Below are 25,760 nucleotides of genomic sequence, written 5' to 3'. Positions count from 1 at the left end.
GAGCCGCTGAGGGTTAGATTTGATGAAGCTAAGGCTAACTGGGCAGAAGTCCAGAATGTCGTTCTTGCTGCAAATGATCGTGAGGCTGCCTTCGCTGAAAGAGTGATTACCTTAGAGGCAACCTTAAACTCCAAAAGTGAAGAGCTTGTTGCTGTGGTAGTGAAACATGCCCAGTTGGAAGAGAAGTATAGGAAAACTATCCAGCATAATAGGCTCTATAGTTCAATTGTTCGTGAGCTCAATATCAGTCTCAAATCAATTAGGTCCGCCCGGAAAAACCATTCCGCCGAAGTTGCTCAACTCAAAGAAGAACTCAAGCACTGAGCGGCTTCCCTCATTGTTAAAAACTTATTCCATGTATAGTATGAGGAGAAAAAACTTGGAAGAGTCCAAGACCGGCATCATTGACATTGATGCCGAAATTGCTAAGGCCAGAGAGCTTGAGTTGGCTGCAAAAAAGGACTCCCGGCATAGTCTCATGCTCTAGGTTCTTCTAATTCCAGTTCTGAATTTTCGAAAACTGAAGAGGGATCGGAAGGCGATGATGCCGAAGAACAAGGTGGGGAAAACGTTGAGTCATCAGTGGAACCAACTCACGGGAATACAGATATTTCTCTTCCTCTTGATTCCGGAGGTGCTACAGCTTAGCTTTGTCTTTCTTTTTCTATTTTGTACCTTTATCACTCTAACGCGCCCTTGTAAATAAAAACATATTTTTTTCTCAAGTATCGTTTGAGTCTTATTTTCATTTTGAATATTCATGCAAGCCTTTAACTTTCCTACTTGCTTAAGTATTATGCGCTTGTTGTTCTGTTCGTGCTTTATTATGTGTAATCTCAGATGCTTTTTCTTCGAATCATTTCGGTTCCGAGAATTATCCCTTTTACATGAGTGTTTAAATAAGTATTTGCGCAAGTTTTCTTTTTGCGTTTTTTCATATGCAGCTTCAGGTGTATTTTTTCCCGATGACATTATGGATTCCGGACATTGATTCTTCCGGAACCAACCATTTAACTTGAGGGTTTTTATAAGAGAGGGCCCTCTTAAGTTTACGGTGCTCTTGAAGAGGATGTCTCCTGTTCATTACAGCACAAACATTTGAAGTACTTATTTAACTTTCAAATGGTAAAATTAATCATCATTCGGACAAGAAACAAGAAAAAAACAAAAGGATTTAATTTCATTTAATTCCTTTTATTTTCAAAAGTACATAAGCATTTTGCTATGCAAAAAAGAAATTGCCATGACTTATGGCTATAAAGAAGTTGCCATGACTTGTGGCTATCTTGTACAACTTATTTCTACGGGGCCGGCTACACAGTCCCCGGTCCAGATGATGTATTCTATTCTAGATTTGCGTTCCATGGTTGATGTGGCATTCAGTGTTGTTGTATCCTCATATCATTCCCCCCCCCCCCAGTATTCAAATGCAAAGAATGCGAATTGGAACACTAAAAATCTTGTGTCTTCGAATATCCCACCAATGAATTTCTAGGTAATCCTTCACTCGGCAATATATCTTGTTTCCCATTAGGAACTCATGCTATCGAGCGAAAGAATACCTAACAGTCCTCTAGGGGTTTGTGCTCGGGAATGTTCGGGTAACCTCCATTCGATAGCAAACTTAACTTCCCGGTGGGAATTTGCTATCGATGCAAAGATTATCTAATCATCCCCGAGTAGAAACTTGCTTGTTTGCCCTGTTATGAAAGGTCTTATCACTGTTATCTTCGTAGTATGCTTTCCGTCATTGCCTCGTTAAAAACCTTACCGAAAAAACCCAATTGGAACAAAAACTAAATGAAGGGAAAAAGAGTGCAGCACATACTTTCCGTTTGATTGTTATTCGTCAGCAGTAATATCTTTTGAGGTGAGACACATTCCAGTTGCTAGGCAACTTGTCTCCGTTTTGGTTCTCCAACTCGTATGATCATTTCCTAGTGATAGCTGAAACCCAATAAGGGCCTTCCCATGTTGTACCTAACTTGCCTGCGTTGAGTTCCCGTGTATTTTGAGTTACCTTCCTCAATACCAAGTTTCCTACTTTGAAATATCAGAGGTTGGCTCTTCGATTATAATATCTCTCCATTCTCTGCTTTTGGGCCGCCATTCTGACATGCGCAAGGTCCATGTGCTCCTCGAGCAGCTCCAAGTTAATTAGCATTGCTTCGTTGTTCGATCCTTTGCTCGCCTCGAAATACCTAAAGGTTAGTTTCCCCACTTCTACTGGTATCAAAGCTTCTGTACCGTACACAAAGGAAAAAGGGGTCTCACCCGCGCTTGACTTGGCCGTTGTTCGGTAGGCCCATGGAACCCCAGGTAATTCTTCGGGCCAGTTGCCTTTTGTTGCTTCCAACCTTTTCTTGAGGTTTTGAATAATCACTTTGTTTGTTGACTCCGCTTGACCATTTGCGCTCGGATGATAAGGTGAAGAGGTAATCCTCTTTTATCTTCAAGTCTTCAAGGAACGTTGTAACTTTTGCGCTGATAAACTACGGCCCATTGTCGCATGCAATCTCTTTTGGTATTCCAAACCTGCAAATTATATTTTTCCATAAGAAGTCGACCACTTCGTGTTCTACGATCTTCTGATAAGGACTTGCTTCCACCCATTTAGAAAAATAGTCAGTTAAAATTAAAAGAAATCTTACCTTTTCGGAAGCCGGTGGTAGCGGTCCGATGATGTCCATCCCCCATTTCATGAATGGCCACAGGGACAGAACTGAATGTAAGGATTCTGCCGGTTGATGTACTAGTGGTGCGTAGCGTTGGCACTTATCACATTTTCGTACGAAGTCTTTAGCATCTTTTTCCATATGGGGCCAGTAATATCTTGCCCGGACTAATTTCAGCACCAAAGAATCTGCACCCGAATGGTTGCCGCATATCCCTTCATTGACTTCTCTCATGACATAGTAAGCTTCTGATGCTCCTAGGCACTGGGCCAACGGGCCTTGAAAGGATTTTCTGTACAATTGGCTTTTTTGAAGCTATATCATACAGCTTTGGCACGTAACGCTCTTGATGTTTTGGGGTTTTCGGGCAACTTTTCATGCTCGAGATAATCGATTATTTCGTTTCTCCAATCCCAGACCAAACTAGTCGAATTTACCTCATAGTAATCTGTGTCCAAGGCTGAGTTCATCAGTTGTACTACCGTCCCTAATTCCGATCCTTGGTTTTCTGTTGATGAGCCCAAAATTGACAATGCATCTTCTTTCGCGTTATCTTCCCTCGGGGTATGAGTTATTGACCATTCTCGGAATCGTTCCAATAAAGCTTGAACTTTTACCACGTATTGTTGCATGCGTTCCTCTTTGGTGTCAAAATTCCATAGACCTAATTTACCACCAACTACGAATCACATTTGATTTCAATGACTTCGGAGTCAAGTCCACAGGCCAATTCGAGCCCTGCAATCAAAGCTTCATACTCTGCTTCATTGTTAGTTAAAGGAATCGTCCTGATGTCTTGCCTTAAGGTTTTCCCCGAATGCGTAATTAAGACTATTCCGAGCCCAGAACCTTTTACGTTTGAAGCTCCATCCGTAAATAAGGTCCAAACTCCCGATGTTGATTCTGACACCATTGTTGCATCTTTGGCTGCCAGAGACAATAGTCCAGACTGAAGTTGGTCACGAAGTCAGCCAAGACTTGTGACTTAATTGCAGTCCTCGGTTTATATTCTATATCGAATTCGCTCATTTTGATGGACCATTTGGCCAATCTACCCGAGAGCTCTGGTTTATGGAGGATATTCCTCAAAGGGAAAGTAGTTACCACAACTATCAGGTGGCATTGGAAGTAGGGCCTTAGTTTCCGAGCTGCAACTACGAGAGCTAAGGCCAGCTTTTCCAGATGTGGGTAGCGAGTTTCTGCTCTCGTATTGCTAACGTAATTAATGGGAGATTGCGTACCTTCATTTTCTCGGACCAAAATCGCACTCACCGCAACTTCTGAAACAGCGAGGTAGAGTAGCAACGTTTCACCTTCCTTTGGTTTTGAGAGCAATGGAGGGCTTGACAAATATTTCTTCAACTCCCTCAAGGCTTGCTGACACTCTGGTGTCCACTCGAAATTGTTTTTCTTTTTGAGTAGTGCGAAGAAGCAATGACATTTTTCTGATGAATGAGAAATGAACCTGCTCAAAGCTGTCAATCTCCCTGTGAGCCTTTGGACTTCTTTTACGTTAGACAATTGATCTAGGATGTCCTCTATGGCCTTGATTTTGTTGGGATGTACCTCAATTCCCCTTTGTGACACTAGGAATCCTAGGAACTAACCCGAACTGACCCCCGAACGCACGCTTCTCGGGGTTAAGTTTCATATTATGCTCCCTCAGGATGTCGAATATTTCTTGTAAATGCTTTAAGTGGTCACCTGTATTCAAAGACTTAACGAGCATATCTTCTATGTATACTTCCATAATCTTTCCTATTTGTTTTTCAAACATCTTATTCACGAGCCGTTGGTAAGTGGCTCCGGCGTTTTTTTAGCCCGAAAGGCATCACATTGTAACAATATATACCAAAACTCGTTATAAATGAAGTCTTTTCCTGATCTTCTGGGTTCATTTTGATTTGATTGAACCCAGAATAAGTATCGAGGAAACTCATTAACTCGTGCTCGGTCGTAGCATCAATCATCTTATCGATATTTGGCAATGGGAATGAGTCTTTCGGGCATGCCTTATTAAGATCTTTATAATCTACATGTGAAATTTATTATTTTTCTTAGGTACTGCTACTACATTGGCTAGTCATTCCGGATATCTTACCTCTCGGATTGAACCAATATTAAGCAAACAAGTTACCTCTTCTTTGACGAATTTATTCCTTGCTTCAGCAATAGGGCGCTTCTTTTGCCTTACCGGAGGTATGTTGGGATCCAAGCTTAAATTGTGTACGGCTATCTCCGTTGGGATGCCTGTCATATCTTCGTGCGACCATGCAAAACAATCGACCTTAATTCTGAGGAATTCAATAAAAGCATACTTGTGCTTCGTGTGTAGTCCTGTTCCTAAATGAAATTTCCTTTCTAGGAATTCTTCGAACAATGCAACCTGCTCCAGTTCTTCTATCGTGGACTTCTTCGCGTCTGTCTCTTCCGGTACTTGAAAATACCTTGGTACCTGATATTGTTCCAACTCTTCTGTCACCGGATTATCTTCCTCTGACTCCGGGGTAGGTGTCGGTTCCAGTAATTGCAATGTCGCATGTTCTTTTCCTTTGATACTGGAAACTAAAATTGCATTGAACTCCCTTGTTGCCGGTTGATCACCCCTTATCTGTTTGATCCACTCGGGTGTCGAACATTTTAACAATTGGTGATATGTTGAAGGCACGACTTTCATCTCGTACAGCCATGGTCTTCCCAAGATGATGTTATACCACATGTATCATTCTACCACTTCGAAGAGTGTTGTCTTCATTATTCCCTCAACGTTCATGAGCAGCAAAATTTTTCCCCGGGTTGTCACGCTTACGAGGTTGAATCCGGCGAGGAGTTTCGTTGCCAGTATAATGCTCCCAGTGAGTTTAACTTGCTCCAGTACTCTCCATTGTATAATATTAGTTGAACTTCCTGGATCCATTAAAACACGTTTAATTTTAAAATTTAACACATTTAAGGAAATTACCAGTGCGTCATTGTGCGGCAGTAGTAATCCGTTTGCATCTTCGTCCGTGAACATGATATCGTTGTCCTGGAGCCTCTTACTATGAGTTATCGACACTTTTGTCTTCTTTGCTGCTGAAAAGGTGACCCCGTTAATTTCATTCCCTCCAAAGATCATGTTGATCGTTTGGCGTGGAGGTTCTTCTCCCGCTTTCGAGGTTTTCGCACTTTGTTTCCACCATAGTTGTTTTTAGCTCGATCGCTCAAGAATTCTCTGAGGTGACCATTCTTTAACAATGTTGCCACTTCTTCTCGAAGGTGTCGGCAGTCCCTAGTCCGGTGGTCGTTAGTGCCATGGTATTCACACCATAAATTGGGATCCCTCTGGCTGGGATCAGATTTCATAGGTCTTGGGAATCGTGCCTCTTTGATACTCCTCACGACCGACACCAACTCTACGACACTGAGATTGAAGTTATATTCCGATAACTTTGGGTAAGAAGAATCTCGCGACCCTGAGACTTCTCTATCCTGCAACAATTTGTTTTTCTGGCCACGATCGGTCATTCTATCAACGGTGAACCTGTCTGTTGTCCGGAAATTCCTGCCACGACCTTTTGTCCGCTCGTAGGGCAAAAAACAGCCTCTTGAAGTCCGTCTATTTGTGTCAATATCATCTTTCATTTTTTCTTTGTTCTTCTCCCGTACTTTGGTCGACGATGGGAAACCAACCTGATCGTCTTCGATCCTTATTTTCAACTCGTACCGGTTATGGACATCCGCCCAAGTCATCGCTTGGAACTCGAGCATACTCTCCTTCAACTTTCGGGAAGTGCCCGAACTTCTCGAATTTAAACCTTTGGCGAACGCTTCAGCTGCGCATTCATCCGGGACTGCCGGTAGCAATATCCTTTCCTTCTAGAACCGGGTAACGAACTCTCGTAATAACCCGAATTCTCCCTGTGCGATCCTGAATATGTCGACCTTTAGGGACTGTACCTTTCTGGCACCGGCATGAGCCTTGATGAAAGAATCTGCGAGCACCTTAAAGGAATCTATGGGATGCTCGGGCAATAGTGAATACCACGTTAAAGCTCCCCTCGTGAGAGTTTCACCAAATTTCCTCAGCAACACGGACTCAATTTCATGAGGAACCAAATCATTTCCTTTCACTGCTGTTGTGTAAGTGGTAATGTGTTCTTGTGGATCTGAAGTTCCATCATACTTCGGCACCTCATGCATTTTGAATCGCTTCGCGATTAATTCCGGGGTTGTACTCGGCTTGTATGGTAATTGAACATAATTCTTTGAGTTCGGGACTTTCAATACTGGTAGCGCGCCCGAGATTTGATCCATGCGGGTGTTTACTTCTTTCATGAACCGTAAAAGTTCCTCCTTGGACGGGTCGTTATCGTTGTTGAGGCCGGATCTGCTCCCCCCTGTCGTAGCCAACTTCGCCCTTGGGTGTGTTGTTGTCGACTCTCCACGTCGTTTGGTTTACGGGAACCTCGGGAGGAATTGGATCTCGTCTGTTCACATTATTTGAAGCACCTGATAGCGCCAGCTTTAGTTCTGTCATAACCTGATCTTGCCGCGTGAGATGTCCTAGAATGATTGTATATTGCTCTTGCAGGACCCTCACTGCACCCGCTACATGCTCCTCATCAGCATCATCAGGAGTCCTCTCTCGAACCCGTCGCGGGTATCACCCACCATGCGTCGGTGTGGCATCGTTCTCCTCATTGCGAGTGTCACTGATTGTATCCTCGAAATGAGGATGCTCCATTTGAATTTCAGGGTTGCGTGTGCCGTTAATAGTGTTATCTGCCATTTCTTTTGTGATTTTTGCTAAGACAAAAATAATCAAACTTGTTAGTAAAAAAGGCAAGGATCAATTTAATTGCACGGTGGGCGCCAAACTGTTTACCCGAAAAAGGGTACAGTTGAATTTATTCGTGGTTTCTAGACAAGTGAACTAGTTTGATCCAAAAAGTAATGAAATAACTGATGAAATATGAAATACTTAGCCTTAGAATGTAGATGAAACAACAGAGCTAATGAGTCCGGGAACAAAATTTTCGGGCACAACAAATGATAAGATTAAAAGTGAAAGAATATAACTATATTAAAATTTTGTATAGAATGTAGCGTAAGTTAGCTAGAAAATTCGTCTCCTTTACAATGATAACTAAACTCCCTATTTATAGTTATGTCTAGGGAAGGAGGTCCTAGCATCATGCCCTTCTTTAATGTCAATTATGAGAGCCATTGATGAAGATGTAACGTTAGACATAAATGTCAAATTCCTTGTAACGGGTCATCATCCTTAATGCTGCAAAATATTCTGTATTAAATATTACCGGACGTGAAGCTTTTAATACTCCATTTATGATCGTTACTCTTTCCGGTGACAAGTGGAACAGCTATGTTCGGTGGCCATTCCCATCTTGAGTTTCACGTGTCCTTCCTTTTAGCGGCCACATATCATGTCGTATTTTCCCCTATACAATGTATTCACACATTACCCTTATCCTGTGAAGATAAAGAGTCTGTTTCCAAAGACTCTCAACTCAAGGATCAAAAAATAGTTCATGAGGGGTGAGGGGTGAATTATCAAACATGAATAAGGAGGCAAAAGCTAATCACTCAACCAATGCGAAAATATTATAACATTATCTAAACGCTAGACCTAGGCAATTGAACCGTGGATACATAACACGACGGGCTTGATATTGAAAAACACAATAATATGGATGAGAAAGTGGACCTCTTGTGTCTATTCAACCAAAAATAGCTCACGAACTGAAAAGATTGCTGTCTTGTATAGGGTGGAAAACCTGCGCACCCCTAAACTACAAGCTTTCTTTGAAGCCCCTACAACATGGGATATTTGAAGAATCCCCTTTCTATAAACCTTTCTATAATACCGCAAACTACCGAATATACTACTGCAGGATCTTCCGCTGCTTTTGTTGTTATTGCTCTCACCTGTCACTCGAACTCTTATTCTGGAAATAAGTCGGGGCCCTTTTACCAAGTCTACCAGATAGAAGATGATAGAGGGGCAAGCGAGATACCAGTCTCTACTGGGGGTTATTACTCATTTTTGTACTTGCTTTTTTATTTTCCAATAATTTCTGTTCACAAATCTCGGATGTTACTTTTTTGCACGAATCCGACCTTTTCGGGGTTGAAGGCGTAAGCGCAGCTATTAAAGACTATATAACGATATAATAATTTAATTTCTAAAATCAAGTCGGATACCATAACACCTCATGCACAACCCATGAACAAATAAAGCGTGGCTGCGTGGGTAACACAACATAACAAACTTGGCTAATCGGAGAAATTCTAATGAGTCATAAAATCGTAACGAAACGTGAATACATAACATGGGAACTATTTAACCAAAAGTAGTTATTGAAGTAAGTATTGCTCAAAATCTTAAGGAGTAACCCAATCTCTCAACTAATATAAGATATAAATTGGCACAATTCTAATTGAGTCATTAATTACTGTTCTGAGTGCTTTTCTTTCTTTTTAATTGAGCAAAATTCATTTATAGTCACTCGGGTCAAACTTATAACATTCGGTAATCATAAAATGACCACATATAAGTCATAGTCTAAAAATAATAATAACAGCTAGCAAATAAAAAATTTGAAGCTTACTGTTGACAGACGCCTATGAAGTCTTCTCGGAGTAGACAATTCCGACCGTCGACAGACGCCTATGAAGCCTTAATCTTTCTCCTCCGCAATGAGCAGAAACTTGAAATACTGATAAATTACTCTTTACATTCATTTTCAATAATGTATGCAGTAAGAAATTTACAGCCATTTTGGACTTCTCTTGCCTCTATTAACTCTCCTTACTTCCATCTCTCTCGTTCCACAATCCCATGTAAGTTCCTATTCTCTTAAACGCATGCGCTACTTTTACATGAAAATTAATTATTACTCCATCCATACTAATTTATGTGAAGGTGTTTGTGTGACAAAGGACTTTTGCAAATTCTGATTTAAAACAAGTCATAGACTATGTGGTTATAAATTATTTTATTAAGGGTAAAATTGAATTTCAAAATATAAAAAAATAGACTGACACTATACAAAATATATACTAAATAGACTGTCACTATACAATTTATATACAATCGACTGTCACTATACAAAAATTATATAAAATAGACTGTCACTGTATAATTTATATACAATAGACTGTCAATATACAAAATATATGCTAAATAGACTGTCACTATACAAAATATACTGTCACTATACAAAAAATATACAAAATAGACATTTCGGGCTATTAGATGTAATATGTTGGGGCCGGAGGGACATTTCAGGTCAATGGTAAAAACATGGGCTATTAAAATTTTGAGGGGCTATAAAGGGTCATTTTCTCTTTTTAATAAGGAAATTTTACCTCCTATAGCAAAGCTTTACACCCTATTTATTATAAATAAAAACCCTTTTAAAATATTATTTTCTATAGCTAACTTTTAGTTTTTATAGCAAAATATATATTTATGGTCACTTCCTACTGTTAAGTCATTAAATACGTTGTCTAATATTTTTCACTCGCATTCTTTCAGTTTATTCTCTCCCAGAATCACGCATAGTATCTTATTTCTCTCTCCACGATCTCTCTCTCATTCTTTCCTATATGAACCAGAAAACTAGTTTCCTCCAACAGACGGTGAGCTTTTCCATGATTTCCATGGTTATCACTACTCTTCAGCCATGAAAACAGTGAGCTTTTCCATGATTTCCTGCAAGTTTTCTTAACATCCTTTTCAAAATTGTTCTTTCCCAATTCCACAGGACGTGGAGGCGTGACACCAAATTTTTTCCCTTCTGATTCATGATTTCTTGCTTCTATCAAGAACTATGAAATTGTGCAAGTCGTAAATCATCAACACAAATTTTCACCACTCACCACTAAAGTTTTTTGAGTTTTTGGCCAATTAAACTTCTTCTTTTTCTCTTCAACAGTTTTTTTTAAAATATTCACCATTGTTAGATTTTTTGCAGAATACCCACTAAAGCACTCAATTTCGAAGGGCCATCTTTCGATTTGCAAATCACTCAAGAGGAACCTGTATTTGCAGGTTCATCAACAACCATTGAAGCCGAAAGGAAAACAAAAATACGCAATGACCCTAATTATAGATGTATTTATATGTATTCGAGTCTGCATACATTGTTATTTAGTTTCTACAGTGATTTTCTCTTCTTGTATTTAGATGTATTTATATGTATTCGATAAGGCATGCACTGATTTTTATTTTGTACAGTGATTTTGACTGTTGTATTTAGATGTATTTATATGTATTTGAGTTCTTACAACAATATTTTTAAATACATCGTTAGTTCTATCATTTTGATGTTATTCATCAATTAGTTATGCGTTCAATCTAACTGTATTTATCTATATTTTAAACCTAACTGTATTCGTCTGCATTTAAAATAACAATACAGTAAAATACTCTTAATACAAATAGAAAATCAATGAATACAACCAATGAAATATACTCAATAAAGCAATAAATACCATGTATTAGGAATAAATAAAATATTATGAATACAAAAATAAACTTGAATACATTGAACACAACTGTTAGATACAACAGAATACAAGCACTAGGTTTATTATGAAATATGCAGGCAGTAGGTTACTATTACAGGTTGTATCCGGTATAAATATATGATGTATTCATATATAGAAAATCGAATTTCAAAATATTTCTATAGATACTTGTATCAATTCCGAGCAGAACTTCGAACAATGTCAGAGGAAAAAAAACTAGAATTGTATCAGAAAAAAAAAAAAAAGGGACTGAAATTTTGAAGAATGCTCTGTTTATTGGTGTTTAGCATCTGACTAATCTTCTCATTAATTGGATTGATAATGTTGTGTGTTATAATTGATTTAGGTGAGTTATATTAGGAGTGTATCTCGTTAAATTAACAGCTTTCCGTTATTAAACAACTTGAGAGACCTATTATTACGTTGTATTCATGAATACATACAAATACAGCGGCTGACAGCTGGACTGCCCTATTTTTTAGCTGATTTTTGCTATTGTATTCATGAATACAGTAGCTCGAATACATTACCATAATAACTGAAAGCTAACTACGGAAAGTAATTATATATATGGTAGCTATATGAAGTTAATAGTCACTGAACAGTAGTCATTTCTGAAAATTTCTCTTTTAATACTGCCTTGGTTCCTTTTCTCGATGACGGCCATTTTCTCTTTTTGTTTGAAGATTTTGAGCTGGTTACTAAATTGGGCCAGACCTACTCATTTGGGCCACTTTCCTAAGCCCATTAACTTCTTGGGCCGGTCCATCTTTGGTCAGTTTTGTTACTCGGTAGAACCCATCCCTAAATTCAACAACACTAAGAAGCTCGAACAGAGAAGAGCGAGCTGAAAGAGAAGATGAAAGAACAAAATCGAAGCCGTAAACGGAAGAGAGGAAAGGTTCACAAAAAATCTTCTCCTTCATCCTCTACTCCCACCGGCGACGGTCATTCTAAGTTCTCCGGCGTGAATCGATCTTCGGCTTCAAAAAATGCTATCTCTAAAACTAAGAAAGCTTCGTCTTTTCTCGATAAGGTTGTAATTCATCCTTTCTCCGTATATACATCTACCTATATTCATATTTTTACAAAATAGTTAAGTAATATTTTCATGTGGAGTTAACGCAGATGAAGGCGAGATTATCAGGAGGACACTTCCGTATGCTTAATGAAAAGCTCTACACTTGCCCGTACGTCTTCCTTTTTCCTTTTTTCCTGTTTTTAAAAATCTGAATTGAGAAAAATAAGGAAGATTTTTCTTTTGTAGTTGAATATATAAGCAAGATGTATTCACAAACATATGACAAAAAATATAAAGAAATCTAGTGTTTTGTCAGCTAATTCACCTAGGTTACTGCAATTTCTTTTCACAAGATTGAGTCTTTTGTTGAAGATAATTTCTGAATTACGGATTGCTTTGATTTAATTGCTTTGTTTCGTTCTTGTTGTTTTTAAATCCAGTGGAGATGAGGCGCTCAATTATTTCAAAGAAAATCCAGAGCTTTTTAATGTGGTAAGAATCATTTTCATCAGTTATATGTGTCTTCTTTATTTTGCACCTCTACTTATACGTGATAGCTCAAGGTTTTTGGAGTTGGTTTGAATTGAGATCGCTTTGGATTGACCTTGTCTTCAAGAGAGTGTATAAGGTCAACAAAAAGCTGATGGAGTGGTTGAGGGGTTAAGTTTAACATAATTCAAATGCTGTAAGAAAGATGGTAACGAATGCAGCGCATAGAAGTCCTCAATTAAGAACTCAAAACTTAAAAATGCTGACATTCTCATAATCTGTCTCGCTGCATGGAGAAAGTATTACCTTTTTGAATTTTCTTCTAAATGCACCAAGCATCCTTAAGTAAATCATTAATGCTTCACTTGGGGGATAAACTAGTCAGTTCTCCTTCTGCCTCCCAATAAACTTAGTGTTGAAGCGTCTAGAGTTGCCTAGGTGCGGTTACTGATGTCTTCTTTTTCCTTGACCTATTGCTTATATATACACATAAAAATGGAGGAGAAGAAAAGTTTGACCTATTGAACTATTGAGATATTTCACTACTCTTGGTCTTGTATTTGTATAATTCGTTACTTTCTGTGTCCAATATTATTGGTATTTGACTGAACACGAAGTTATTGACTAGTATATTAAATTCATTTACAAAAAAAAAAGGTTATAGTTTAGAGAAGCATCACATCAAAGATTAAAGTTTGGTATTGAATGAAATGGAATTCCTGAAAGTTGTATAGAAGCGAGGAAAGGGAGTATTACTTTTAGTAACTTTGGAGGTCCAAGGACCTAAATGTTAGATTCACAACATGTCTAGAGTCTAGACTATCGATAGGTCGGGTTGGTCCAATCTGCATACAAGTACATAAGCCCATAGGTCGGCTGTTCAGAGGATGAAGTCTGTTATCAAGTTTGACTCGTACTAGCCATAACAGCAATTACTCCCTTTTTCCTCCCGACCACATGTTCGTAACGACAGACCAATCACTCCTAATAAGAATTTTACCGTCTTCACAATTACCCCTGCGAGATGGCTGATTGATATCCCCTTCTAGAATTTTTGGAACTGCAGCTTTTGAATCTGATTCAACTTCAGTTTTCTCTGCATTTATGAAATATCCTGGAGTATATTTGTTAAGTATCCATCACACTGTAATGATTTTCTTGTTCTTAACCAGTGTTTACTTATCTGGCCAGTATCATGCAGGGTATCAAGAGCAAATGTTACATTGGCCAGAACAACCTGTTAATACAATCACAAAATGGCTAAAGGATCATAGCCCTTCTTTAGTTGTTGCTGACTTTGGCTGCGGTATGGGTCTCGAATTATCAGGAAGCAACAAATTTCATGTGATTGTCACTTTTGCAGTTGTGTGACTCATTGATTGTCGAACTTATTTCAGGAGATGGACGGTTGGCAAGAAGTGTGAAGAACAAAGTCTGGTCCTTGGATCTTGTCGCAAATGATCCTTCAGTAATTGCTTGTGATATGTCAAACGTATGGGCCTCGCTTAGTGTCTTGCTAACAGAGACTCTCTCTGTGTGAATTGCCTCTAAAGTTTCAGCCTTTTTTATCACATTAATGTTAGGAGCATGGTCCTAAATTAGTGCTTCTCTTTTGGCAGACCCCTCTACTGTCTTTGTCAGTTGATGTGGCTGTCTTTTGCCTTTCATTGATGGGAACCGACTATCCAAGCTACATTCAGGAAGCTCGCAGAGTTCTCAAACCCAGGTTGGCATGCAGTACTTTCTTAATTTTGTAAGTTACATATCTTCATCTTGTGGTTTAGGTTACGAACTGAGTTGGGTGGTTGTTCCCAGGGGTTGGCTTTTGATAGCAGAAGTTAAAAGCAGGCTTGATCCAAATACTGGAGGAGCAGACCCAAACAAATTTTTGAAAGCTATTTGTGAGCTTGGATTTACCATTGAGTCAAAGGTCTCCATTAATTCTTTTTTGTTATGAGTTGATGAAATCTGAGATCAACTTCTAAAGTTTGTCTATGTTTCTACAGGATTTCTCTAACAAAATGTTTGCGCTGTTCTACCTAAAGAAGAAGGTTAGATTTGATGCATAATTTTGTTATGATTCATCCATGACTCAAAAAGATGTGCTTATTATCTGTTCCTCTCAACAGGAAAAGCAGAATTCAGTAGATAAGGAGATCAATTGGCCTGAGCTCAAGCCTTGTATATACAAACGGCGCTAAGCTTGGCCTTAATATGGATTGTTTAAGATCTTAGTGTAGTCCTTGTTCAAATCTGGAGGTGGGTTTAAAAGCATTGGATGGTTGCATAAAGCAATGAAGTGATAAGAAGAATCCCCTGATGGATGAAGTCGTGTTTCAGAGAAGTGTGCATTTAACAATGACATCCAAAGTGATCTCTACGTGAACTGGTCAATTCTTTGAATCTCGAATGTTGAGGAGTTAGGGTTGCTATTACCGTTGTTGTATTATGGATTTTGAAATTAGTTATATTACTTGGAAAAGATTATAGTACTAAATTAATATATGTTTGATGCTTTTTAATCTTTCGTAAATCGTCTGTTTCACTTCATAAGTGTTTACTTTATTTGTTTTATTTATAGAATTCAATTCATTGTCATCTCAAATGCGTCTCCATGATCAGGCAAGTCTGATATACAACATCAACAAGAAGCACAGTGTAATCTAACAAGTGTGATTTGGGAAGGCGATGTGTATGCAGTCTTACACCTACCTTGTGAAGGCAGAAAGACAGTTTTCGATAGACCCTTGTATTTCTGATAGACCCTCGGCTCAAGCAAAGTACAATAGCAAGCTTGAGATAAATGTACCCAATTATAAAACAACAAAAGTTCCAAGGAATTTAGCGTCTGCACAGATTATGAGTTAGAAGCAAGCAAGAAAGCGTGGCTGATTCATCAACTAATGTGACATGCTCACCGTCTCGCCAGTTTAGTTGCTCATGTACTTTATAAATGTCTCTTGATGTCGATGCAATCTCCAATGTTCGAAATTATTCGTGAAGATTTTATAATATCGGGAGGTTCGTCTCGAGTCCACGTTGGTACTGGCTAAGCCAATCAAACTGTTATGTTACAACGATCATCCTAAGCTTCACTTTGAATTGTTTGAATTCTTCAATCTTTCATTGAGCAGAACATTTGGCGACGGCATGTACAAGGAGTTCCGAACCAAATACCAAGGAACTGAGCGTTAACCTTGTATTTCATCAATATTCAAGTTATTCCGCTCCCATTTATATCTACAAAAATAATATAACAGAAGAGGAGCAAAGAAACCAATAATTCCAAGAGCAGCAGCTGATACTATGCAGTAGAGTTCTTGGATCCTAGGTAACCTGGATTTGAATATGAACAAACAATCAAAATTATGATGATACTAATTGCATATCGTAGGTCCAAGCGAAATGGGCAAACCTTGTGATATACTCGGAAAGCAAAAATTTTGAGATCATTTCATAACTGATGGAAGTTACAGAGCTGGAGATGACACAACAGAAGCATAGTAGCAAACCAGGACCTATTAATTCAGGAAGATGAAAAAGCCCTGCAGTTTTACAACCAAAATTACATAAAACAGAGTTGAGATATGAACTGCTTTTCTGGACTAATATACTTCCACATTTTACCTCCAACCTTCCTTTGAAGGAGATGGAACAGGGTGACGAGAGACAAGGCGGCAGTGAGTGACGTTGCAAGCGCCTTCATTTTCATCAATACAATTAGCAATGAGAATTTGTTAAAGCATGAATATTATCCTACTAGTTATTGCAAGAAAATAGGTAAAATTATACTAACCAATCCTTGCACTCCACTATTTAATCTGTAAACAAAGAACCAATCCAAGAGAGCATTTAGAGCAATAGCTCCAATACTAACCAGGAAAGGTCTCAGTCCATCTCCAAAGGCATAAAACACTGCGACTAGCAACTCTCTGAGGATCAAGAATGGTGAGCCAAGAGAATCTACACAGAGATAATTATGTCAAGAAACTATTCCCAAAAAGGTTCTTTCTTATTCTTTATTAACAAGTAATTTAAACAAAGAAGTTATTGTAGTTTTCCAGCTCCCATCTGATGCCTAGCCATAGATTCAGCCCTCACGAGTACATAGGTGCTCTTATTTTAAATCCCCTCCTCCAACGTAAAATAGTAATTCAGATACCCTAGTATGAGTTGATCCAATACTTACAGAAAAGATAAAGAGAAGAAACTAAAGCACTTGCCGAAGAATCAAATGCATATCGCTCAAACAAGACGCGGATGGTTGGATTGGCCAAGCTACTCATGACTGAAAGGAATGGCAAGAGAATGACCTGTATAAAACAGGAAATTTGTAGCACAATCAGTTATCAATACATTTGATAAACCCACTTGGTGGTGAAAAATCTTATATTTCGTTTGTATCTGCATTACACCATTTTGATATGGGCTCGAATAGAGTGGAGTGCATATAGTGAACTCATTCGGCTGAACCTGAGCCAACCTAGTTCTGTATTAGGGGCTTTTGAAAGAGTCCAATGAAAATCAATTCACAAAAACAGTCCGTATGAAGTGACTCCAAAATCTTATTTGGACTGTAAAGGTCCTAGGCCAACTTTGAAGAATCTGCTAAATCAAAGTAAAGAGGAATAATATCCCAAAGTAACTGCAAAACAATATACAGCTAATCCACTTATTGTAAAAATTCTTCTACTCCAACAGGTTCAGAAATTGAGGAAAAAGACAATGAAATAGTTATTCTATGAGATTAGTTAGAAATACTTTTAAGACAATACAACAAAATTTGGAAGTGTGAAAATATGGGACGGAAAGTGTTCCTTTACAGCTTATTTGCATCGAGGTAGAATAAGTATTATTCACCACATGAAACTGAAAAATTGAAGCACAGAAAGGGGCAACCATTTTGGGGTACTCCAAAAAGAATAAGTTAGTTAAATGAATGGCAGAATACAGCTCAAGATTAAAAAAAAGTCTACGTTTTCCTTCACAGTCCTACCAAAGTTGCAAAAATATTGATCCATCACAAACATTCAAGATAACAATAACCGGCTTCTAAAATAAATGTCCTAACCATGCATAGCAAGACGGCTCTGTTTATCTTCTCTACTAGGGTTGGCCATGACTCAGTCTGCGAAAGACTTTGGAATTAGAGGGCAAATACAACTGAAAGACTAACAAGAAAAGGTTACAAAATGTTCATCACAAATCGAAAGGGATATGAAAAATATGAGGAGCACCTTTATCAGTCTGGATAACATGGGTAAAATAGGGAGTATAACGATGCTTGAAAGCAACCCCAAAGGTGCCATGACCAAAAGAAAAGCATCTGAAATTTTAAACATATCAATGATCAAATGAGAATTTTTTTGATAAGGTAAGGTAATCAATGATGAAAAAGAATTAGGGCATCCAATTTAAAAACACAATGAAGAACCTACAGGAAAATGGGAAAAACAAAAAAGTATAGCAGAGCTCTGACACAGTAAAAAGGATGACAACCCAGTGTCCTGCAGGGAGGCTTTCAGAGAAATTGCCTGAATAACACTTTACATTTTGCATTATGCTACTCAGGCAGTATGTTCCACATTAAAGTTGTTTCCTATAAAACCCTTGTCTGACTGTCGCTCACAATAGAATGGAAGGACTACTTCATGGTCAATAGAAGATTCATGGATCTCACTAAGTCCTGTCACTCTTCCACATAGATTCGCTGTTTCAGAAGTTTTTCGTTCATTGTGGAAGCTGTTCTTTCAGTTAAAAAAGAAGCCAATGATAGCACTTGGTATTTAATTACATAGCACCATCCTTTCTCTGTGTGAAAAGCCATTGACATACAACTTGCATCGATCATCCGTGCTGTCAAATACACCGTTCAAACTATACTTGAAAAACAACTTGTAAATTTTGTCTTACAGTCTTCAAGGGTTCAACTAAAAGATGGTTATTTAACTTCTTTTTTTACTTTTATTTTTATTTGGTATAATGATGACACGAGATTGAGCTTAAATAGAGAAGTGAGGATTCATATAGCCGGCCCAACTTGTGTGTAGTTGTTGTTGATACTGGACCAAAACCCAATGTTTTTAATAAAAAGGTACAAAAGCAAAAAGAATTAAGTTAGAGATACACTTTTGGATGACACATAACTATGACTCTATGAGGGACTGTTAGAGCTTCCACCTAATTTGGATCATAAATTGCATCTATTTACTTTGTTCAAGAGGTGCTTGGGGTATGAAGAATCGAAGCTACATAAGGATTAACAGCTTTTGCCACAGTCAAAGATGTAGAGCTAGACTTCCCAATGATGACATAAACACTTGTAACCGTGCATGCTATCAAGCATAAAGCAACAGACCTTCAATCATTACAACTTTTTGCTTGCATTTTGTATTTTTTGTTTCCTTTCTTTTAACATTGCGGAGGCAATAATCTGACCCGCCATATCAAACCTTTTGATTTAGATTCTGCATTTTATACACTATCTGTCCTCAAAAAAGAGGAATTATACGGCGTTGTTTTCATGACAAAGAATTACAAAGGCCAGAAAGTTGTGCTTGATCAACATGGAAAAGGCCACAGAAAAATTTCACTTTCACTTACATGAAAGGCCTGCGGCAGCACCAGGAAAATGAGATGCAAAACAGATGTCAGTAAATGATGCTATTTGTGCCAAGCCTGAATTGAATATTGCTGGTACTAGTACTGAGAAAAGCTATGAAAAAACACAACGGAAAAGTGATCAAAAGCAATCAATTGAGTGGAAAGGAAATACGTGGAAAGAAGTAGAAGGTCAAAGAGGTCTACTTCACAAAGATCCCTGCTCCTGAATCCGTCAATCCATGAAGCTGAAATAACTTCATGCCATGCTCCCCTTAGCAATGCCACCTGAAATAAAGCATAACGTATAACTCATGTCCAATTTAATTTAAGAAACAAGCACGTGTATAACGTGGAAAACAAAAAAGAAAAACATACACCATATAATATAGGATTGAGTCTTTTAACCTAAAAATATAACTAAAGTATGAAAGAGTCAGAGGTCAGCAACAGAGACCTGGATAATCCATTGAACGACTACACCAAGGGAAGCTCCACAGGACAGAAGAACACCACCTATTTAAAGAATTTTAAACTTCAATATCTTTTCCACGTAATATCACTGAAGTTACTAAGCAGGCTACATTACCAGAAGAAAGGGCATCTGATTTTCTGCTGAACGAGTAAAAGAGGCACTGCAACAAATTACAACTGTATTCATGTCGGAATCTACAAGAATCTACTACAAGATACGGAAGAGTCATTCCTAATGAAATAATACTTGGGCCACGGCAAGTCAGAATTTACACTGGCAATCAAGAGCAAGCTAGAGAAGGCGGGGCTAATCGCAGGAAAGACATTTTCTCCTTTTGCACTAGAGTAAAAAGAAACCATTAGGTGCTCAAAGAACTATTAACAACTGGACAAAAAAAAGACATTCATTAATATGTTACCTCAGATAACCAAATCCAAGACCAACAGGGCCAGCAAAAACAATGCAAGAACTCATTATTTTCAACTGCAAAATATGTGAAATCTAGTTAAATAAGAAAAGGTGTCAAAATCTAAAAGGAGTAAATACCTATTGTGGAAACGGAAACTCAAGGCAAATATGCTCCAATTGGAATGTTGATACAAAGTAAAGGAAAAGACGTACAGAAATGAGTTTATATTTTTTTACATGCAACTCTACTTTATTTTATGCTTTCAGTTAAGTGAACGGAGTTGACAAGAGTGGGTTGCTCTAGTGGTGAGCACCCTCCACTTCCAACTAAGAGGTTGTGAGTTCGAGTCACCCCAAGAGCAAGGTGGGGAGTTCTTGGAGGGAGCCAGGGAAGGAGCCGAGGGTCTATCGGAAACAGCTTCTCTACCCCAAGGTAGGGGTAAGGTCTGCATACACACTACCATCCCAGACCCCACTAGTGGGATTATACTGGGTTGTTGTTGTAAGTTGGTAAAAGTGAGATAAGGCAAAAATAATTGGCTAAACAAGCTTGGCCAGATACGTAATGGTAGGAAGAAACTCGAGATGAATTTTGCTGAAAAGTAAATTCATTACCTGTTGGATAGCTATTCGGCCTGTTATCTGGCCTTCTGTTGAGGTCCACAGACTGAGAATGGATCAATGAAGTGCAATCAGCAAGAGATACTCACAAGCATATAAATGCCTAACAATGACAGTAAAAGAATTTTCTGGTCTAGGTTAATTTAAGAAATCTGGGCAGAACAACCTTCAGTTTCTAAGCAAAGGCTAAATAAAGATGCTGTGACTTAGCATGAGCAGGGAAACGACAAGTCGAATGTTGGAAAAAGGCACTAAACATTTTCGAGAATAGAAAGCCAACCTAGAGAGTAAAGCCTTAGTAAAAAACAAAAACCTGTGACAGGCAGTTCATCATGAGCTATCTGCCGCACTACTTTGAGATAAAAAATCCATTTAAATAATCTCAAGATAGCGATCAGGACATGAATGCAAAATCAAAGTTTAGAAGACCAGATCGTTTACATCTTATATCTTGCGAGTTAAATAACACAAAAATTCTTTGGATTTAAACCGTCTTACCCTGGTGCATATACATGAATTATAGACTTGGAAAATATGAACACAAGGGCAGCCACCAGACCTCCTACCTGCATGAAATTCATTTTTGTGGCTAAATGCTTATAATTTTTTAGTTGTGATAGATGAGTAAGAAGAAGGATATATTAAAGCAGTGAGAATTTACATACCAGGATCATGACAGTATTTGCATGCTTAAATAGCTTTTCCTGACGATCCTGTGGAAGCTTACTGATGATCATCATCGTGATAGGTCAGAGGTAAGAAATGTATTTTCAAGACTATCAACAAGGTGTAAAGGTGGAAACGGGTAATTATTGGGAAACTAACTCAAAGTCTTTAAACTTGAATCTAAGATTTATGCACCAAGGACAACACAAAAGTCACCATATAGCTGCCCCTTGTCTAGAATGTGCCAATAGTCATACTTAATTCAGGCAGATTTACTTATCAAGAGAGAAGGCAAGATATCACAGTCTACATCTGCATTGATGTCTCAAGATTAAGCATTCACCCACATAATCACTCATTAGCATGTTAGGCCAACATTAAACAGGCCTGTAGATGATGAAGCTAAGTTTTAGGTGTGTGGAGGAGTAGAGCTTGGACGCATAGTTCTTTATCTAACTAAACCCTGTTGGTCTCCAAAGTCTAAACCAGAAGCAGAACTTCAATGTAGACAGAAGGCTAATGACCAGTTAATTTACTCTATCTTTATTAATTTTACATGTAGCTGGTTGCTCCAGGATAAGGAATCAGGGTTTATCACATTGGTTATACATAAAATTTCAAGTATAGCAAGCTTCTTGCTGCTTTAGCTAAATATGGGAATCCAGGGATATGATGCCTTTAGCTCCTAGTAAACATAGAGTCTATAGAAGTGGGGGTGCAGAACAACTTTGAATTCAGCATTAGAAAATCAAGAAAATAGCAGAGAGATATCGACTAGCCTTAACGTAGCTGTCATTGTGATGTGAATAGGACCATTAACACCTGCATGAAATAAGAAGCCAGTGATTAAAAAAAACTTCTCCGTCATCTTCTACACATAATGCATAGTATTAACAGTTAACAAGGCATCAACAGAATGCAATATCATGCACAGGTAACAGTCACGATGGCAAGAAACCTTGTAAAATCTGGCATAAACAAAGAATGGATTTTTCAACCAAAGATGAACAACTACAGCACAAGTTGGATTAAGGCTGTGCTGGATGTGACTAAATGTCAAAACTCCAAGTGAGAGACCTTCTTGGACCAAGAGAAATAATTGTTGCAACAGGAAAATGTAAAGAATTGGAAAGAGAAGGAAATAAAAAGAAGAAATTGTTTTTATTTTAACATAAGAGACTTGGTACATATAGATATCCGATGATAGACAACAGTGCAGATTTAAGAGAGGGAAACTTCATACTTCTACATTTTATTCTATTCTTCTAAACTTTCAAAATTTTGAAAATATTTATTTTAAAAAAACAGTTTTCCCCACGCGTCACCTCTCCAAATTTTCATTTACTTTTCTTTTCGTAATGAGTTTTCCGCTTTCCTTAAAGGTATAGTCAGCAACTGGTAACTACACATTGCAAACAGAAAAAGATGACTGCTACTTGTACCTAAGTTATGACTAAAGAATAAATCAAGAATAATCATGCATACACAAAAAAATAAAAAAAATAAAAGCGAACACAACTCTAAGGACCATGTTAATATGCTTTATATCTTCCTATTATTATGGATGGATAAACCAACTACTTTATTTTATTCTTTACTCACCACCAAGAACCGATGCAGCAAAACCAGGCAGCACCGAAGCATACCTGATATTAAAGCACCATTCAAAGCAGACTAAAATGGTGAGAAGAGTAACAAAACTAAAAATCTTAGAATTGACAAAGTAAAAAGCTTTTCAGGAAACATATTAGCAAAAACTTTTTCATGTATGAGCTTACCTGAAGGCAGTTGCCACCAGACCAATGCCAAAAACTGAAGCTATAACAATCTCCCTCAATAATCCCTACGTGACCAAAAATCGGAAAACCGAAAACAACAAAACTATTGAGGCAAAAAATTAAAGGTTTAAACAGTAAATACACTTGAAAAATACTAATTGCAAAATAATCACCAGAACTTTGCTAGTGATTGTGGCAATACCAATCCATGTCACATTTCTAAACTGCAGCTTACCTACATGAAAAGAAAAAGTAAAGGATTAACACATACACACACACATATATATATAGGTTTGTAAATGACGGACCAGGGGGCAATACAAAGTCATTGTGAGTTGAATCACAATCAAACGCGTAGTTATTGCTGCTTGAAGCTGCCGATGAATGAGAAGATATTTGTCTTCCGGATATAATTCGGATTCGCCGGAATCCATTGGGAGAGCGATGAGTTGTTGCGAATAAGAGAGAAATGGAAACAATTTTGCGCGGGTGAACGAGTTGCAAAGAAGATTTGGAGATCGGCGACGGCGATTGAAGTTGACTACAGTCAACGAGCGTATAGCGGGCGGTTGAATACATTTCCGGCGGCAAAATCGACGGAGGCAATTACGGCCGCTGCGAAGCTGCCTTTTGGCGCCAAAATAGAAGGGCCGAATCTGGGGAACAAATCACAAATAACGGTAAAAATAGCACGACCTAGCCAGTTTTCGAACTGATCATTCGAAAATAGCCATTATTTGTAAAGTCATTGATAAATAGCTATAATTTTGCTGCAACATAGAAAGTTACAACATAATATACTGGAGATCGGCGCACATGTGTATGAACTTCCAACATATTATGCTGGACGGGTATATTATACTAGAATTCCAGTATATTATGCTGGAAATCCAGTATACTTATGTTGAACTCTAGTATAATATGCTGGAGTTACAGTATACTTATGCTGTAACTCCAGCATCCAGTATAATATACTGGATTTTTCGGATTTTGGACAGTTTTTTCGTTCAAATTTATCTTTACATCAAAAGTGGCTAAATTTTGATTACTTTTGAAACTGTGGCTATTTTTGAATGACCACTTATAAATATGGCTATTTTTGAATTTCTCCCTAAATAACCTGATTTGAAAAATAGATACACTTTCAAAACTAATCAAAATTTAGTCACTTTTCGTGTAAAGATAAAATCTGAACAAAAATATCCTTAAAAATTCAAAAAAATTCCAGCATGAAGTTCGAATTTTTTACATATGAGATTCTGGTATAATGTGATAGAATTTCATAATGCGTTGGAATTTCAACATAATATGCTGGAAGTTTATACGCATCAGTTCCATAATCTAGCATATTATGCTGAAACTTTCGGTGTTTCAGCTAAAATAATGGCTATTTTTTAATGAATTTATAAATGCTGGTTAATTTTCGATTGTCAGTTCGAAAACTGGCTAGTTCATGCTATTTTCAACCGAATCTCGCCGGTAAAAGACTTGGGCCAATACACTGGATTTTGGGCCGATTTGAAGCCCAGAATCATGGTGCCCGAACTTCCAGCCTGTAGCCTCAGCACCTATACTTGTTACATTTACAATTACATTTGTATTTTTTTAATGAGATTTCTAAATTAATTTGTTAAATTTTTGTTTTTGACAATCTATTCTAGAAATTCATATTTTCTGGAAACTATTTTTCACTTATAGTATAGTCAAAACCTACCAATATTACCATGAATTCATTCTCTAGCTTACAACTATATTTGGAGGGAGATAATGAGCCATCCACTTAACGGCCAGTGCTTTGTCGAACTTAGCGAATGATGTTATTTAGGTGGGTTAAAAAATTATGTTATTTAGGTAGTTAAATAGTTTTCTAATTTGACTACAATTTTCAAAACATCTTATAATATATATAACAAAAAGCCTGTAACTTATTATATGTACATTTTAAATATATAAATAGCGTTTCAGATTAAAAAGGAATTTTAACATTCAAATTATAATGAAAATTAGATGTCTTCACATCTCAACATTCTTTTGCAGGTGAATAGGTAACTTTTTTGGTCACAAATCACAATGCATACTCATCCACTGCTCGTAAGTGGATGATTGATCAATAAGTATTGTGATGGAACGATGAATACTTATTTATTTTTTATTAGAGATTTCGGATTCGAAAGGAGTATAAATTATTTTTCGTGCGAAGATTTAATTAAACTCTAATACGTATCCGAATATCGAATGAGAAACCAAAAAGATGTTGGAAAATTAGTGATATCTCAAAAGGTAATGTTCATCTTGACTTGAAAAATCTTTTCTCTTTGAAATATTATTTAGTAAGTTATTTTACAATTAATAGAGTCAAACTAGCCGTTGGAGCAACGCCTATATAAATATAGTGTTTGGAGAGCTAAAGAAACGCTTTCTAATACAACTTTCTGAATCTTTTTCTTTCCCCTATATGTTGGATTTCTTTCTTGAATTTTCTTCTAGTTCTG

The 25,760-nt window shown here is 37.6% G+C and overlaps 2 protein-coding genes across 2 annotated transcripts; one reads left to right on the top strand and one right to left on the bottom strand.

The window, feature by feature from the left end:
• The first annotated feature begins 12,010 nt into the window (after window positions 1–12,010).
• Window positions 12,011–15,253, top strand: LOC107768433 (ribosomal RNA-processing protein 8). The gene is made up of 9 exons (XM_016587565.2): window positions 12,011–12,246; window positions 12,339–12,400; window positions 12,672–12,723; window positions 13,912–14,026; window positions 14,118–14,212; window positions 14,340–14,446; window positions 14,536–14,650; window positions 14,727–14,771; window positions 14,850–15,253. Exons 1-9 carry the CDS (start codon window positions 12,070–12,072, stop codon window positions 14,919–14,921), a joined length of 840 nt encoding a protein of 279 aa, XP_016443051.1. The 5' UTR covers window positions 12,011–12,069; the 3' UTR covers window positions 14,922–15,253.
• A 261-nt stretch (window positions 15,254–15,514) lies between these two features.
• On the bottom strand, window positions 15,515–23,926 carry LOC107768432 (uncharacterized). The gene is made up of 21 exons (XM_016587564.2): window positions 23,577–23,926; window positions 23,442–23,503; window positions 23,269–23,333; window positions 23,093–23,136; window positions 22,270–22,312; window positions 21,490–21,550; window positions 21,323–21,390; window positions 20,819–20,870; window positions 20,214–20,278; window positions 20,068–20,134; window positions 19,910–19,955; window positions 19,778–19,836; window positions 19,528–19,608; window positions 19,324–19,435; window positions 17,958–18,046; window positions 17,792–17,848; window positions 16,910–17,033; window positions 16,517–16,683; window positions 16,348–16,420; window positions 16,136–16,265; window positions 15,515–16,056 (listed from the first exon to the last, which is right to left on the bottom strand). The coding sequence occupies exons 1-21, from the start codon at window positions 23,845–23,847 to the stop codon at window positions 15,912–15,914; spliced, it is 1,881 nt and encodes a 626-aa protein (XP_016443050.2). The 5' UTR covers window positions 23,848–23,926; the 3' UTR covers window positions 15,515–15,911.
• Window positions 23,927–25,760: the final 1,834 nt, after the last annotated feature.

The sequence above is a fragment of the Nicotiana tabacum genome, chromosome 17 (assembly GCF_000715075.1).
Source record: "Nicotiana tabacum cultivar K326 chromosome 17, ASM71507v2, whole genome shotgun sequence".
Classification (NCBI taxonomy): Eukaryota; Viridiplantae; Streptophyta; class Magnoliopsida; order Solanales; family Solanaceae; genus Nicotiana; species Nicotiana tabacum.
The sequence above is the reverse complement of the archived record's forward strand: the minus strand, read 5'-3'. Positions and strand labels throughout refer to the sequence as shown.